Source organism: Dama dama, chromosome 31, assembly GCF_033118175.1.
Source record: "Dama dama isolate Ldn47 chromosome 31, ASM3311817v1, whole genome shotgun sequence".
Taxonomy (NCBI): domain Eukaryota; kingdom Metazoa; phylum Chordata; class Mammalia; order Artiodactyla; family Cervidae; genus Dama; species Dama dama.
The window spans coordinates 9,252,464-9,269,528 of NC_083711.1; the positions used below are offsets into that span (position 1 = coordinate 9,252,464).

The window sequence follows — 17,065 nt, forward strand, 5'->3', positions numbered from 1 at the left end:
TTGACAGAATGGTGTAGGCAAACAGACGCTGTGGTAGGAGTACAAACTGGCATGGTTAGGAGTGGGTGAAATGAATGAATGGGGTTAAAAATTATATGTCATGGGACTGTAGTGATAAAATATAACTTGACTTGGTAAATAATACTATATTACAAAAAAACACTGTATTACATATTTGAAAGTTGCTAAGAGAATGGATCGTAAAAGTTCTCATGGCAAGACAAAAACTTTGTAGCTATGAATGGTGATGAAAGTTAACTAAACTCTTTGATCATTTCGCAATATATGTAAATATTGTATCATTCCGTTGTGCATGTGAAACCAATATAATATTATATGTCAGGTGACTTCATTTGTATTTCCCTGGTGGCTCAGTGGTAAAGAATCCGCCTGTAATTAGGAGATGTGGGTTTGATCCTTGGATCAGGAAGGTCCCCTGGAGAAGGAAATGGCAACCCACTCCAGTATTCTTGCCTGAAATCCCATGGACAGAAGAGTTTGGCAGGCTACAACCCATGGGGTCGCAAAAGAGTCAGATGTGACTTAGCAAGTGAACAACAATTCCATTAAAAAAAAATTTTTTTTTTTAATTAGCATGCTGCTATAGACAGCAGCTTCAGTTCAGTTCAGTTCAGTTCAGTCGCTCAGTCATGTCCAACTCTTTGCGACCCCATGAATCGCAGCACGCCAGGCCTCCCTGTCCATCACCAACTCCCAGAGTTTACTCAAACCCATGTCCATCGAGTCGGTGATGCCATCCAGCCACCTCATCCTCTGTCGTCCCCTTCTCCTCCTGCCCCCAATCCCTCCCAGCATCAGGGTCTTTTCCAATGAGTCAGGTCTTCGCATGAGGTGGCCAAAGTATTGGAGTTTCACCCTCAGAGACAGCAGCTTAGAACTGGCAAAATTACAAATGCACACCTGTGGATCTAGTAATTTCAATACCAATTCATCCTACTAGTGACCATTTTTCAAAGCTTTTCATTACAGTATTGATTATCATAGCAAGACTGGAAAAAACATTAATACCAATTCTTATGAAACTACTTAAATATTAATAAATTATGGTACATTTGAACAATGGATCACTACGCAGGTTGGTAGAAGGGACAAGACTTTATGAACAGATATGAACTGATTTCCAATGTATGTTAGACTAAAAAAGTAATTTACACATTGTATTAAAAAAAAGGTAATTCATAAAATACGCATCTTCATTTTTATGTTCAAAGAATATCTCTTCTTGTTCCATCACTAAGACGTGTCTGACTCTTTGTGACTCCATGAACTGAAGTGTGCCAAGCTTCCCTGTCCTTCACTATCTCCGATAGTTTGCTCAAACTCATGACCATTGAGTCAGTAATGCCATCCAACCATCTCATCCTCTGCCACCCCCTTCTCCCATGCTCAATCTTTCCCAGCATCGGGGTCTTTTCCAATGAGTCGGCTCTTCAAATCAGACAAAGTATTGGACAAAGTAATGGAACTTCAGCTTCAGCATCAGTCCTTCCAATGAATATTCAGGGTTGATTTCCTTTAGGAGTGACTGGTTTGGTCACCTTGCAGACCAAGGGGCTCTCAAGAGTCTTCTCCAGCGCCACAATTCAAAAGCATCAATTCTTCAACACTCAAACTTCTTTATGGTCCAACTCTCACATCTGTACATGACTGTTGGAAAAACCATAGGTTTGACTATCCAGATCTTTGTCGACAAAGTGATGTCTCTGTTTTTAATATGCTGTCTAGGTTTGTCATAGCTTTTCTTCCAAAGAGCAAGTGTCTTAACTTCATGTCTGCTGTCAACATCTGCAGTGATTATAGAGCCCAAGAAAATAAAATCTGTCACTGTTTCCACTTTGTCCCCATCTATTTGCCATGAAGTAATGGGACTAGATGCCATAGTCTTCGTTTTGACTATTTTGAATATTGAATTTTGAATATTGAGTTTTAAGCCAGCTTTTTCACTCTCCTCTTTCACCTTCATCAAGAGGCTCTTTAGATCCTCTTTGCTTTCTGTCATAACGGTGGTGTCATCTGGGTATCTGAGGTTATTGATATATCTCCTGGCAATCTTGATTCCAGCTTGTGAGTCATCCAGCCCAGCATTTTGTATGATGTACTCTGCATATAAGTTAAATAAGCAGGATGACAATATACAGCCTTGATGTACTCCTTTCCCAACTTTGAACCAGTTCATTGTTCTATGTCTGGTTCCAACTGTTGCTTCTTGTCCTACATGTAGGTTTCTCAGGAGACAGATGAAGTCGTCTGTTGTTCCCATCTCTTTAAGAATTTTCCAGTTTGTTGTGATACACATAGTCAAAGGTTTTAGTGTAGTCAATGAAATGGAAGTAGATGGGTTTTTTTTTTTTTTTTAACTCTCTTACTTTTTCTATGATCCAACAGATGTTGGCAATTTGCCCTCTGCCTTGTCTAAATTCAGCTTTTACATCTGGAAGTTCTTGGTTCACATACTGCTGAAGCCTAAACTCGAAGGATTTTGAGCATTACTTTGCTAGCATGTGCAATGCGTGCAACTATACAGTAATCTGAACATTCTTTGTCATTGCCTTTCTTTGGGATTGAAATAAAGGCTGACTTTTTCAGTCCCATGGCCACTGCTGAGTTTTCCAAATTTCCTGGCGTACTGAGTGCAGCACTTTCACAGCATCATCTTTTAGGATCTGAAATAACTCAGCTGGAATTCCATCACCTCCACTACCTTTGTTTGTAGTTACGCTTCCTAAGGCCCACTTGACTTCACACTCCAAGAGGTCTAGCTCTAGGTGTGTGACCACACCATTGTGGTTATCTGGGTCATTAAGACATTTTTGTACAGTTCTGTATATTCTCTCCACCTCTTCTTAATCTCTTCTGTTTCTGTTAGGTCCTTGCCATTTCTGTCCTTTATTGTGCCCATTTTTGCAGGAAATGTTCCCTTGGAATCTCCAGTTTTCTTGAAGAGATCTCTAGTCTTTCCCATTCTTATTTTCCTCTATTTCTTTGCATTGTTCACTTGAGAAGACTATCTTATCTCTCCTTGGTATTCTCTGGAACTCTGCATTTAGTTGGGTATACTTTTCCTTTCTCCGTTGCCTTCCACTTATCTTCTTCTGATACATGTAAGGCTTCTTTAGACAACCACTTGCCTTATGGCATTTTCTTTTGGGATGATTTTGGTCACCACCTCCTGTATAATGTTAGGTACCTCCATCCATAGTTCTTTAGGCACTCTATCGGATTTAATCCTCTCAATCTATTCATCACCTCTACTGTATAATCATAAGGGATTTGATTTAGGTCGTGATTTTCCCTACTTTCTTCAGTTTAAGCCTGAATTTGCAATAAGGAGCTCATGATCTAAGCCATAGTCAGCTCCCAGTCTTGTTTTTGCTGATTGTATAGAGCTTCTCTATCTTTGGCTACAAAGAATATAACTAATCTGATTTTGGTATTGACCATCGGGTGATGTCCATGTGTAGAGTTGTCACTTGTGTTGTTGGAAAAGGGTGTTTGCTATGATCAGTGTGTTCTCTTGGCAAAACTCTATTAGCCTTTGCCCTGCTCCATTTTGTACTCCAAGGTCAAATTGGCTGTTACTCCAGGTATCTCTTGACTTCCTACTTTTGCACTTCAGCCCCCTATGATGAAAAGGACATCTCTTTTTGGTATTAGCTCTAGAAGGTCTTGTAGGTCTTCATAGAAAGAATCAACTTCAGCTTCTTCAGCCTCAGTGCTTGGGGTACAGACTAGGATTACTGTGATACTGAAAGGTTTGCCTTGGAAACGAACTGAGATCATTCTGTCGTTTCTGAAATTGCATCCAAGTACTACATTTCGGACTCTTCTATTGACTATCAGGGCCACTCCATTTCTTCTAAGGGATTTTTGCCCATAGTAGTAAATATAATGGTGTGGATCAAATTCCTGTGATCCCACTAGAGACTGAGGTAGATCCGCCTGTCAGTGTTGAAGATCTCCTGCAGAGGCATGGGTTGGCAGTAGCCTGCCTCGGGAACAGGGTCACTGGCAGCAGCCATGAGTTGGCATAAGTCCTTTTTGAAGGTTGCCAGTAGTTCTACCATAGAGCCCGTAGACTCCAGTATTGAGATGCCTCAGGGTATAACTAACATAGCATAGACCCAAATATCAGCAGACAATTGGATTAAAGCTTTACTGACCATGGCCCTGCCCACCAGAGCAATACCCAGATTTTCCCACAACCAGTCCTTCCCACCAGGAAGCAAGAACTATAATCCCACAGCCTCCAGAAGACCAGGATCACACAAAGCTAACCAAAATCATCACAGAGATAACAGTCTTGTGTTTCTCAAGGATGCTATCAGCCATGCCATGCTGATAGCCACCTGAGGGCCACCCAAGACTGACCGCTCATGGTGGAGAGTTCTGAGAAAACATAGTCCACTGGAGAACGGGATGGCAAACCATTTCATTATTCCTGCCTCGAAAACCCCGTGAACAGTATGAAAGAACAAAAAAATATGACACTGAAGGATGAGCTCCCCAGGTCAGTAGGTGTCCAATAGGCTACTGTGGAAGAGAGGAGAAATAACTCCAGAAAGAATGAAGAGGCTGGGCCAAAGTGAAAATGTAGCTAAGTTGTGGATGTGTCTGCTGGTGAAAGTGAAGTCTGATACTTTAAAGAACAATATTGCATAGGAACCTATAATGTTAGGTCCACGAATCAAGGTAAATTGGATTTCATCAAGGAGGAGCGGTTAAGAGTAAACATCAGCATTTTAGGAATCAGCGAACTAAAATGGGCAGGAATGGGTGAATTTAATTGAGAAGTTTTCTGGAGGATCACAAAACTTTCAACATTGCCAGGGAACTGGAAGGTGCCTAGAAATGGATGGGAATACCTCTTGTAACCTTTTGAATTTTGAGACAAGAAAATTCACATATAGGCACATAGGTGAAGGAGAAGGCCCTACATTCGGTGACACAATGAGAAAGTAGGCGAGCTCAACTTTAGAGTCAAATGTGCCCTTGCCAGTTTGAAGGGTAACCTCTGTGACATATGTCTGAACTGTGTCTCAGTGGTCCCCACCCACTAAGTCGATTTTTTTCTTCCACTTGTTTCTGAAATCAGCCAAGTTGAGGAACTGCTAGCAAACCTGGCCTTCTTTTGAAAAGACCAAGGACACTTTTGCTTTCATTGTAACAGAGGGAAAGGTGCTAAAAAAAAAGGGGGGGGGGGGGAATAACATTTTATCCTATATGATATTCAGCCTTTTTGAAAGTGCTCTTAAATCATGAAGGTGTAGAAATACGAAGTATTAATAAGGTTAGTCGTATTAATATATCACGCCTTAGTATTCCGGCCTAGAGAATTCCATGGACTGTATAGTCCAAGGGGTCGCAAAGAGTCGGACACGACTGAGCGACTTTCACTTCACTCAATTCAGTCTCAAGAAAAAATATCCCACCCTTGGGATTCCACTTCTAGCTCCTCCCGATCTCCTCCCGCTCCACCTTGGGTCTCCTCCTTCCCTCCCCGCTGCTCCTCCGCCTTTCTCCCGTCCCCTCCTTCACTATCTGCCCTTCCCGGGTTTCCTCGCATGCCTACGTCAGTGAGGGAGACGCACTGCAGCACCCGGGGCTGACTCTTTCCTTTCGTCTCTATGATCCTCTTTGTGACCGGCCGGACGGCGCCGGACTCCCAGAGTTCCGTGCCAATAGTCCTCCAGGCCGACAGGGGGCCGCCGCGGGTGGGGGCGGGGGGGAAACCACAAAACAAAACTGACGTTCTCGCGAGAGGCGCGGAGTTCTCTTCAAGCATTGAGCGCCTGAGCGCCTGCGCGCTCCCCGCGGTGCGCGGTAGCTGGGAAAGGGAAGCGAGGAGCCGGGCTGGACTCCCGGCGAGATCGCGCGTGCGCTGTCGCGAGCTCGGCGTTGCCGGGGCGGCGGAGTTGGGGGCCGGCGGGTGTGTGTGTGTGAGAGCGCCGTGCGGGACGCGGGGCAATGTTCCGAAAGGCCCGGCGGGTGAACGTGCGCAAGCGGAATGACTCGGAGGAGGAGGAGCGAGAGCGCGATGAGGAGCAGGAGCCCCCGCCGTTGCTGCCGCCGCCGCCTGGCCCCGGCGAGGAGCCTGGCCCTGGCCCGGGCCCCGGCGGTGGCGGAGGCGACAGGGCCCCAGCGGGCGAGTCCCTGCTGGGCCCGGGCCCGCCGCCGCCGCCGCCGGCCGCGCTGACCTCGGGGACGGAGGCCGGAGGCTGCCTCCTCGGCGGCGCGGAGCCCGGCAACGGGCTGAAGCCGCGCAAGAGGCCGCGCGAGAACAAAGAGGTCCCCCGGGCCAGCCTGCTCAGCTTCCAGGACGAGGACGAAGGTAAACCGCCGCGCCTCAGGGCGCCCCCCGGACCCCGGGATCTCTACCCTAGCTAGGCCTCCACTGCGGGTCCCTGCGTTCCCTAGACGCGCCCAGCTTCAGCACCCCCGCCCTCGCCCCGGGAACCGAGTCGCTTCTTCCCTCCCCGACCCGCTGCATGTTTTCCCCCGCCTCCGGCCTTCTGCGCAGGCAGGGTGGAGGGGGACGTGTTCCCGCGCCGCCGCCGGTCTTTTCTTAACTACCGCCTCCTCCTCGCCGGCCTCCCGAGCATCTCCTGTTCCGAGGGGCTGGGGATCTCAGATCAGTCATTCTTAGTTTTTTTCACCTGGAAATTCAGTGTTTCCTGCCCTGCCTCGTTCCTGACTGCGGTTTTAGGGAGAACCGGACTGCTCTAGTTTCTAGACGGGTCCCTGGACTGCTCTGGGCACGTTCTCCGGGCCTTCCGTAGGTCACCGTGCCCACGCCTCTTGGCATCCTCGTCCTGGTCAGACATCCTTGAGTAGGAAGGGGCCAGACATCCTTGACCAGGAAGGCTGAGTGTATCAAAAGGAGTGCTAGGTCTGGAAAGAGAAGCCCGGAGTTGAAGCTCTGGTTCTGAGTCACTTTGGGCCAGCCCTTCACGGTCGTCGATCCTGTTTCCAATCCTCAGTTTCCCTGTAAAAGCAAATAGGGGTACAAATGTGCGACCTTAACTCTCATTAACATTTGGACCGTGAAAAGAGACGGTGTAATGGTAATTCAAGGCGGTTTATCGAATCTGGTGTGAGGGGCCAGGCTGCAGTGGATTTAGATTTCTGATCGTAGATGAGCCTTCTATCATTTTACTTCCCTAATTGTTGAGTGTATTTTTGTATAATCCAGTTAAGTCTATGTTATGAAAAAAGAATTTAAGACTTGTAAATCCGACTTGCATCTTGATGGCGATGCTTTCTTGTTTCCAGTAATAGGCAGTTTCTCTCTCAAGTTTGCCGGGAGTACAGTCACATTTTTGTTTTCGCTGATGTAGGGACAGCTTGGTAAAGTGTTTGCATTCGACTTTTAAAGTTTTCAAATCAAAGATGATGGATACGCCATCGAAATTTATTTTTGAAAAGTTGATTAGGTCTCAGCTTGGTCTTGAAATAACTGTCCACGTGTGATGGGTATAGAGTTACTCAATCTTGACAGCTCTGTAAACTAGCACCTTTTGATTTTGGATATTTTATTTAAGATACCTTAAGAATTTGATAATTAGTTGCTTTTTCAAAGATCTCTTTTTCTCTCCTGAAATAAATGATTTAAGAAAGACTGTAGAACACAGAACTTTGTGCAGTTACATGTGTTATGCCTTTAAAAAGTCTCAGATTGGCATTTTATTCCAGATTATGAAGTTGATTCAGTTTTTGGAAGCCTATTAAGGATTTTAAGTAATTTCAAATTATGTAATGATTTGGAATGTTTGAGTATATTTAGAAGAATTCAAAAGTTAGAATGGAAAATATTATCAGAAAATAGTTACTACGGATTTTATTTTTTAAAGAAAATGAAGAAGTTTTCAAAGTGAAGAAATCAAGTTACAGCAAAAAGATAGTAAAATTGCTTAAGAAAGAGTATAAAGAAGATCTTGAAAAATCGAAAATTAAGACAGAACTCAACTCATCAGCTGACAGTAAGTACTAATTTGATTCTTTTGAAGTGACAAAATGAAACTCTCACAGGGATTGAATAGATTTGGTGTGTATATAGTGAACTTGTTCACTTGATTCTGTCATTGTCAAGGGTTCAAGTTGAGTAATGATGTAGTTTTATTTAATTCCCACATGACTACACTGTGAATGCATTATTTAAAAAGACAGAACCATTGCCACTGGAATGTGTCTGCTGCTCTGCCTGAATTCTCCCAGGTCTCTGACTGACTAGTGCTCCGAGTGCTGTGAACAGAGAGGTTTCCCACTTAAGCCTGAGAAGCAGTTCGTTTCCGTTGGAAGGAGTCCTGCTCAGATTCCTACGCTTGTATTCTCTACTTGTATTTCGTAGAGACAAGTTTTGGGTTCCTTTGGTTTTATTTACACGGTCATTTTAATTCTTAGAGAACTTCTAGGACTCTCCTAAGTCTAATGTTGATGATGTTCCCATTTAGCAGTCTGATCAGATACATGAATGCACACTCCTGGGTGTGTGGCACCTGCCTACATTGTACAAACATCTCTTATGTCCTCTCACAACCTAAGTTAAACTTTTAAGCATTTATTCGTCCTTAGGAAAGTGGTTTCATGATAATATGCTGTGGTCTGAGTTATTCTCATGCAAATGCTTTAGGGAGATCTTTTTATTTTGTGGAATTAAAGATAGAATTATTATTGCCCAGTTCTCCACTATAGGCTTGATGTGGGAATGTATGTCATTGTATCTCATTTGCAATCTAATTTTGGAAACAACATCACTTCATTGTATAACTGGATCCCGTATATGGCAAAATGTCTAGTGAGTAACTTAAAGCTTAACTACACTTTTCTTTTTAGAGATGGGTGAAGGAATGCTTCATAGATGAAGTGGAATTTGAAGCTGGATTTTTTATCTTTTAAACTGCAAAGAAAATAGGGGAGGTGTGGGGCTATTATCAAAGACTTGCTGTTTTGGAAAAGAGCAAGTACATGTGACAGGCTGAATAGATGATTTGTGGCGGATGCAGAGGTTTAAGGTGAAAGGTACGTTGTTGACAGATTGTGAAGGATGTTTAGTATCTAGTATGGGGTTTAGAGTTACCATTTCAGGGGCCTGCCAGGATGGTGACATGATAAATGCCTTTTGAAATCTTAACCTGGTGTTAGCATGCAGCATGGATTGGCACAGGGAAATATTAGAGGCCTAAAGCAGTTTAAATGCAAGGGCCAGCTTTGATCCTGTAATAGTGGGTTTAAAAAGGTCTCAGTTGAGCAAGACTTGAGGCTTTTCCTGACTCAGTGGGAAATTCTAGGTGAATTTAAAATGTTTGCTGTGGGTGTGCGGAAAGAAATAGAAAAAGATTATTTGAGAAGTATTCCAAGGGAAGAATTGGGAGACCGAATGTATGCTTCAGCTGTTGGATCTAAAAGAAATAGATTTGAGCTTTTGTGCCAGGTGACTGAGAGGATAATTATGTATGGTATACAGAAATGGGGATTGCAGGTGGGAGGAGGAGTGTTTCAGGGGAGCGGATTATTTTGGGGTCTAGGAAGCCGCGTCATTTTTTCCAAATCTCTTAAGAACCAACTGTGTATGATGAAATTGAAGAAGAAAGCTCAGGAAAAGTGAGAACTGAGAAAAGACCATTTACTGTTGTGTTTAAAAATTGAAGCAGGTGCAAAGTGTATGTGGCGACCTTCTGTTTTCACATTAACTGATTTCCTACTCAGCAGATAACTCAGTGTTCACCCCAAAGGTAGAGCCTCAGTGTTATAGGTCGTTGTTCCTGTTTCATTCATCAACTCACAATCCCAAACTTTTCCTACCCCAATGCTCCTTAGATAGGCAGAGGTGCATTAAATGGAAAACAAGGGTAGTATTCACTTGGAAAACCTACCTTTGGGATATTCCAAATTGATGAGTTCACCTTTGAGCTTGAATTTGAGTGTAAATAGCCAGTGAATAGTTGGAGATGTAGATTTTGTTTTGGTGCTCATTGAGGTGATAATTGAAGCCAGGGGTAAATGGAATCGAGGCTGCAGCATAAAGGAAATGTTCCTGAGAACCAAAGACTTCTACCTGTAATAAGCACACACATAGAGAGGCTGCTTTACTCAAGAGATACAAAGAGTCATAAAGTCCAAAGGAGAACAGATAGGAAAGTTTCAAGATGATGAGTGTTGATGAGTGTCAGTTGTATGAAATAGTATCACGAAGGTCAGGAAAAGGAAGAGCTGTTGGTGTGGTGGCTGGGTTTTGGGGGGGGGGGTGGCATCTGGCAAAAGAGACTAATTTACTTACCAAGCTCTGCCTGTTTAGAGGAAGGAACATCTTTTGCTAAATTGCTCAATGATACTGTATCAGTTAGCTGTGGCTGCAGCCTCTGGTTTAGTTGGTGAGCTTGGAATGGGAGATATCAAAGGCTGTTTGCCAAGATCGAGTCTGGCAAACTGGTGAGGAAGTGGGAGGTAGCAGGTCCACACGGCTGCTTTGGAACATTTGGCAGAGAGAGTAGAGGACAATAGCTAGAGAAATAGTTGGGATCACATCGAAGTTCTTCTGCTAAAGAGAAGCCTGTGTCTCTTTGTAGGCAGAATAGGGGAGATGGAGAGTGTGCCCACAGTCAGAATAGAATATTTGTGGCATCAGGTTTCCTAAAGTAGCGAAGACATTGAGGCATAAGAGGAGCCTCAGAAAAGGTTATTCAGCATCTCTTTTTATAAAGCTGTCTGGAAGGATAATACAGGACTAACAAAAACTCACCTGTCACCCTGTTTTGGACTTTGCTCTGTCACAAGCAAATAACGTTTGAACTTATTAAGACACTGAATCTTTTAAAGTCTGCAGAAATCATCTGGGCATATTGGACCTAGTAAACCTTTTCACAGTTCTGTTTTGTGTTAAAAGCCATTGATTTAGTGTTAATTGAGAGCGAAAGCAAATGGGTAGTTCTTGACTCCCAGTATCTTATGCATCTGATAAAGTGAGTTTTAAAATCTCAGCCTCAGAATGCACTTGAGAGAGAGTCTGTGGCAATGAGGTAGAGTGGTGAATTTAAAAGATTTAAGAGATCTGAAGCAGAATGACCTAAATCTTCTAAGTTGTGGGGCAAGGGAGGGTCTTATCCCCAGGATCCTTGTTTAAGGGAGTAGACGATGTAGGAGATGGTTTGAGAACTTTGGAAGCAGTTTTGGGGAGGGGCACATGCTAGGGAAACAACAAGTGTATCTTTCATATTTAGAATGAACTTTTTGTTTCACTCTTTCATTACATTCTTGGTGCCTCATGTGTGCATTGCCAGGTTCAGTGATTCAGGGTGAAAAATGCCTATTTTTCTGCATTTGGCCTGGGATGGAAGGTGCAATAGGACTATTGAGTTGTGAGTAAAGTAAACCATTTGGTGTAAAGCAGTGTAACAGTGGTACTGCCTGGAACCCTGTGGCAGGAAAGTAGTCTTGGCCCCCGGAATGGCCTGCGGGAGAGAGCTCTCTTCTCTGCCCACGTGGTGGAGTGCAGCGACCCCACCGCTCCTTTCCTGGTCTGCATGTGGTGGTTTTAGTGCTAACTAGTCTCTGACTTGTCTCTCTGTCCCAGTTCCAGGTTGCCAGAAAAGTCAGGTTTAGTCACAAACCCACTGCTCCAAGCATTCAGTCGTGGCAACAGCATCAGGGGTTTACATGGTGTAACTGTGACTTCTGGGTCTCCACCCTTCAGATGATGGTTATAACCTAAGACGACATCCCATGAAGTGTTCATTACAGAGAAGTTTCTATCTTGTTCTTGATAGAAAGCTGCCTCAGATGGGCTTCCCTGGTGATTCATATGGTAAAGAATCTGCCTGCAATGCAGGAGACCCAGGTTTGATCCCTATCCCTGGATCTCTGGAAGATCCCCTGGAGAAGGAAATGGCAACCCACTCCAGTATTCTTGCCTGGAGAATCTCATGGACAGAGGAGCCTCATGGGCTGTAGTCCATGGGGGTTTCACAGAGTTGGACATGACTGAGAGACTAACACAGATGGATTTAGAGTTTATTGAAATACTGACACATAAAGTGAAATAATGCTTCCAAGAGGTTAGAACAGTTACCTATGAGAGTTTTAGAGGAAGAAGTTAGTTTGGGAAAGTGGTAAAATTTCAATAAAATTAACTAAAGGTAGGGATTGGGCAGGACCTCATGTATCCCTCTATCCCCTATACTGTTTCTACCTCCTGGTTGTCTGTTGTGATCATTTCACATGTCAGTAGTTTGAGTATTTTTATAAACAATTAGAATAGTTGATGTTTTAATGAATTGAGCCCATAATTGCATTAAAAGTGCCTCCTTAATTTGCGGACTTTGTTTTAGATATGTTGTATTATTATTATTATTTTTTTTTTTTATTTTTTTCCAAAAATGTAGACGAGCCACCTTTGGACAAAGCAGGTCATGTTAAGGACACCATTCTAGAAGATGGAGTTATCATCAGTGAACACGGGGAAGATGAAATGGATATGGAAAGTGAGAAGGAGGAAGAAAAGCCAAAGGCTGGCGGAGCCTTTTCAAATGCTTTATCTTCTTTAAACGTTCTCCGTCCAGGTGTGTACTTGCAGATGTTCCTCAGAACTGAAGTAATCCCTCAGGAATGAACCATCTCTAATGATGGTCGTTAAGGAAGGAGTTAGCTAAGTGGTGTTTCTTACAGCATCTGTTTGGAGCCAGGCTGTTTCCTTTTGCAAATACAGGAAGAAGGAGAACTAGCAACTCCCCAAGTTCATTCTCAGACAGGCAGTTTTATTATCAAAACAAATGAGGGGTTCAGGTAAATGGATAAATAGTACAAAAGGCCTTTTTTTAAAAAATGTATTTCAGATTAAGGTTTTAACTTTTTCAAGAACTACTACCAAAAGCAAAACTGCTGCTAGCTTTATATTCAGGGTTTTTTTTTTTTACATTTTAATGGAAATAGTTTGCAGATCTAGTCACTGGTTAATCAGCTTTTGAATAAACACTTAGCCACCAGATTTAAATTATGAAGAGTAACCATTTAACTCATTATAAAATTTAAAAATGCTTACTCTGTGGGAACTCCTTAGAGCTTTCATTGCTATGATCGAGGTTTGATCACTGGTCTGGAAACTTGCACAAGCCGTGCAACACAGCCAAGAAAATGACAATAATTTTTTTAAAAAGTCAAAATGTTTGCTCTGGGTTTGTAAAGTTGTGAAAAATTACATACATAGATTTAATAGCATTCTGATTGGTACAGTCTTTATGGGAAGCTGTTTGACATTATGAATCAGGAGATTTCAGATGTTCTTACTCTTTGACCTGTAATTCCATAGCTATAAATGTATCCCAAGGAAATAATGTTTTTATTGTAGCATTACCTGCAATGAGAAACATTTAGAAAAAATGTCTAATAAGAGAGGAATGGCTTAGTAAGTTAAGAAGTTACGGTGCATTTACATGATGAGATATCCCATAGCTACTTAAATAACAAATTAGAAAAGTAGCATTAATTCTTACTGTAGGTGAAAGTGTTAATTAATTGATTATGTAGTAGATTATGCTTTATCTATTGAATGTTGTAAACCACTAAAAATTATGTTTATGCAAAACAACATGGAAAAGCTTATGTTTTAATATGAAGAAAAATTAGATACAGGATTATACATTCAATGTGTTTTCAGGTGAACTGAAAACTATTTGCAGGTGAAATACACTCTAAATCTAATAGTGTGTTTTAGGATTGTAAGACTGTAGATCCTCTTTTTGTTTTTGTTTTCCAGTCTAGTAATAAATATGACTTTATTACTTTTGTTTATTTCTTAAAAATGAAAACTAAAAACCATTAAAATAAAACTGTTTTGTTGAATTTTCCCCTCCCTGCCTTCCTGTATATATTGTCATTGTATATATTGTTTTGTTTCCTTCTTTCAGTTTCTGTTTAAACGAAGTTAAAAAAAATCAGTCGTACTGCAGGCAGTTTGGGGAGAGGGGCAGGGATGCCAGCAAGGGATGTTAGAACATCATTTATGCATGGCTGTCTTGGAGAGATTCTTCTATCTTTCATAGTTTCAAGAAAATAGAACCTTTCTTCCTAATATGGCATAGGTTCTCATCCTTACTGTTTGTTTCCAGGAGAAATTCCAGATGCAGCTTTTATACATGCGGCAAGGAAAAAGCGTCAGATGGCCCGGGAATTGGGAGATTTCACTCCTCACGATAGTGAGCCTGGGAAAGGCCGCCTTGTTAGAGAAGATGAGAACGATGCCAGCGATGATGAAGATGATGATGAGAAACGCCGCATAGTTTTTTCTGTGAAAGAAAAGTCACAGAGACAGAAAATTGCAGAGGAAATAGGTAACTTTATTTAGTGCAACAGTAAGCCTGTTGTTATTAAGTTTTATTTGATACTACAATCAAGTAAAATGTATCTATATTTATTTAAACTATTTATTTATTTAAACTTTATTTAAATAAATAAATATTTATTTAAACTTTAATATTGAAGATTCCCTCATAGCTCAGTTGGTAAAGAACTCGCCTGCAATGCAGGAGACCCCGGTTCGATTCCTGGGTCAGGAAGATCCCCTGGAGAAGGGATAGGCCACCCACTCCAGTATTCTTGGGCTTCACTTGTGGCTCAGCTGGTAAAGGATCCATCTGCAGTGTGGGAGACCTGGATTCAGTCCCTGGGTTGGGACGATCCTTTGGAGAAGGGAAAGGCCACCCACTCCAGTATTCTGGCCTGGAGAATTCCATAGACTGTATAGTTCATGGGGTTGCAAAGTGTCGGAGACAACTGAGCGACTTTCACTTCACTTTCAGTGTTGGAGTACTGTTCTTGCTTGGCTATTAAGTGTCTTACTGGACTTTTGGGGGAAGCGTAGCATGCTTTTGATACCTAATGTTTCTTGAGGACTGTGTGACGGGTATTGTGCTAAGCACCCAACATGTTATAAATATATTTAATTGGCTCTTCATTCTTAGGAGGCATTAGGTTTCATTCTTCTCTTTGTTGGATTGATGTCAAACTAACAGGTTAGGAAGCTTATCTGAGGTTTCAACTGTTAAATTGATACTGCCTTTTGCTTAAGAGATAACTGTTTATTGAGACAAGTAAAACAGAAGGGTCAAATATGAGAGAGATCATAACAGACACTTTAATTTTAGTAAGGTTGAGTTCATGCCAATATTCTTGCTTGATTTTTTGAAATATCAGGGTAGCATCTCTTCCCCTGCTGCTTTTTTGGACTTATTTTCTTCCTGCTTGTGGCCGTAGGTATCGAGGGGAGTGATGATGATGCTTTAGTAACTGGAGAACAGGATGAAGAGCTCAGCCGATGGGAGCAGGAGCAGATAAGGAAAGGAATCAATATCCCTCAGGTAAGAACTCAGCAGCTAAGCTTCAAAAACTGAAAAAGTAAAGTAAGATTTCTAGCTTATTTTGTTGAAGTAAAAAAACATACTGCCAAAAAAAAAAAGCTGTCCACTGCAGGATTAAATGTTTCTTTCTTGCACAACTTTTTTTTCTGACTAAAAATTATTTTGTAGAAGGTGGATTTCTCAGTAGTGCAAAAAATCTTACTGTGGATGAAAAGTATCTTCTAAAGTAGTTATAACAACTTGTTCTATAGAAGTAAGTAGTTCAGTGGAAATTCATGAAAGTTCTTTTTGTTAGTGTTTTGATACAATTTAATGTCCCTACTAACTCAAAACCTCTTCATCATTATTTTCCTGAAAGTTATTGGAAATGAATCCAGTAATCCCATTAGAGAAATTTCATCCAGCCCTACTTTTGATTTTGAGAAGCTCTGCAATTACTTACTTTAATTACATACTGTTTTAAAAAATGGGTTTATTATTTACTGTTAGTTTTTTATTCTTTTTGTAGTTTCAGCTACTGATTTTAATATATATCCCATTTCTCATCTAGGTTCAAGCAAGTCAGCCCACGGAAGTGAACATGTACTACCAGAACACCTACCAGACAATGCCTTATGGTTCATCCTATGGCATTCCGTATAGTTATTCAGCCTATGGATCATCCGATGCCAAATCTCAAAAAACAGATAATACAGTCCCTTTCAAAACTCCCAGTAATGAGATGACTCCCGTTACTATTGATTTGGTAAAGAAACAGCTTAAAGACAGGTAGGGCAGATCAACTTCTTAAAGACCTGTCTTCTAGCTTACTGTTCCCTCAAGCAACATGTAGTCTGGGGTAGCAGATACAGAATATCGGCAAAGAAGATTGACTGGCCTATCTTCAAAACCTAACCAGAAGATGACTTCATACTTTGTTCTGCCACCTACTTGGATTCCTTCTGTGGAAGCCTCGAAGTTGTTTTTTTTAAATACCACTCCATGATCTGGTTGAAGACAGTTCTCAGTTTTCTCCTCTTGGACTCTGAAAAAAGTGTAGTCAAGATATGGGGGGAAAAGCAAAACAGTGAGATTTTGGTTAGCCCACCAAATAACTTTATATAAGAAGTCTGTAGAGTGCTGTTTTCTTGAGCAAAACAGGAGTACAGATGAAAAGATCTACTCCAAGCATTTTTATATTCTAATAGTGGAACAAAATGCATTATTATAAATATTGCAAGTGTCCTGACAGCATAGACTTCCAGATGTAAATGTGTCATATTTATCCTTTTCTTTCTTAAGGTTGGACGCCATGAAAGAGCTCTACAAAACACACAGACTGCAGCACGAGAAACACCTGCAAAGCCGCGCGGACTCCACCAGGGCCATTGAGAGATTAGAAGGGTCTTCCGGGGGTACTGGTGAACGGTATAAATTTTTGCAAGAAATGCGAGGGTATGTCCAAGACTTGCTTGAGTGTTTCAGTGAAAAGGTAAGAATGCAAAAATACTAATCTCTTTGAATAAGGCAAAACTTAGGGAGGTCTAGATTTCTATATTTCTCAGAGAATATCCACTGAATTTAGAAGTGATGAAAAGTCATGCTTCATTTTCTCCACTTCATTAGCAGCATTCTGTCTTAGGGGCAATTATATTAGTGCCTTTGTTGAAAACAAGATAATTCAAAGCACATTTAAAGACTGGCAGATCCTGCCATAACTT

At 41.8% G+C, this 17,065-nt stretch overlaps 1 protein-coding gene across 1 annotated transcript in view; it reads left to right on the plus strand.

Annotated features, from left to right (window-relative positions):
* Positions 1 to 5,817: 5,817 nt before the first annotated feature.
* PAXBP1 (PAX3 and PAX7 binding protein 1) overlaps positions 5,818 to 17,065 on the plus strand; it is a 33,847-nt gene continuing 22,599 nt past the window's right edge. The window contains exons 1-7 of the mRNA XM_061133966.1: positions 5,818 to 6,349; positions 7,869 to 7,997; positions 12,396 to 12,572; positions 14,118 to 14,339; positions 15,262 to 15,365; positions 15,916 to 16,133; positions 16,647 to 16,836. Of these exons, the coding sequence (XP_060989949.1) occupies positions 5,986 to 6,349; positions 7,869 to 7,997; positions 12,396 to 12,572; positions 14,118 to 14,339; positions 15,262 to 15,365; positions 15,916 to 16,133; positions 16,647 to 16,836 (1,404 nt within the window). The 5' untranslated portion in view covers positions 5,818 to 5,985. The remainder of the gene's footprint in view (positions 6,350 to 7,868; positions 7,998 to 12,395; positions 12,573 to 14,117; positions 14,340 to 15,261; positions 15,366 to 15,915; positions 16,134 to 16,646; positions 16,837 to 17,065) is intronic.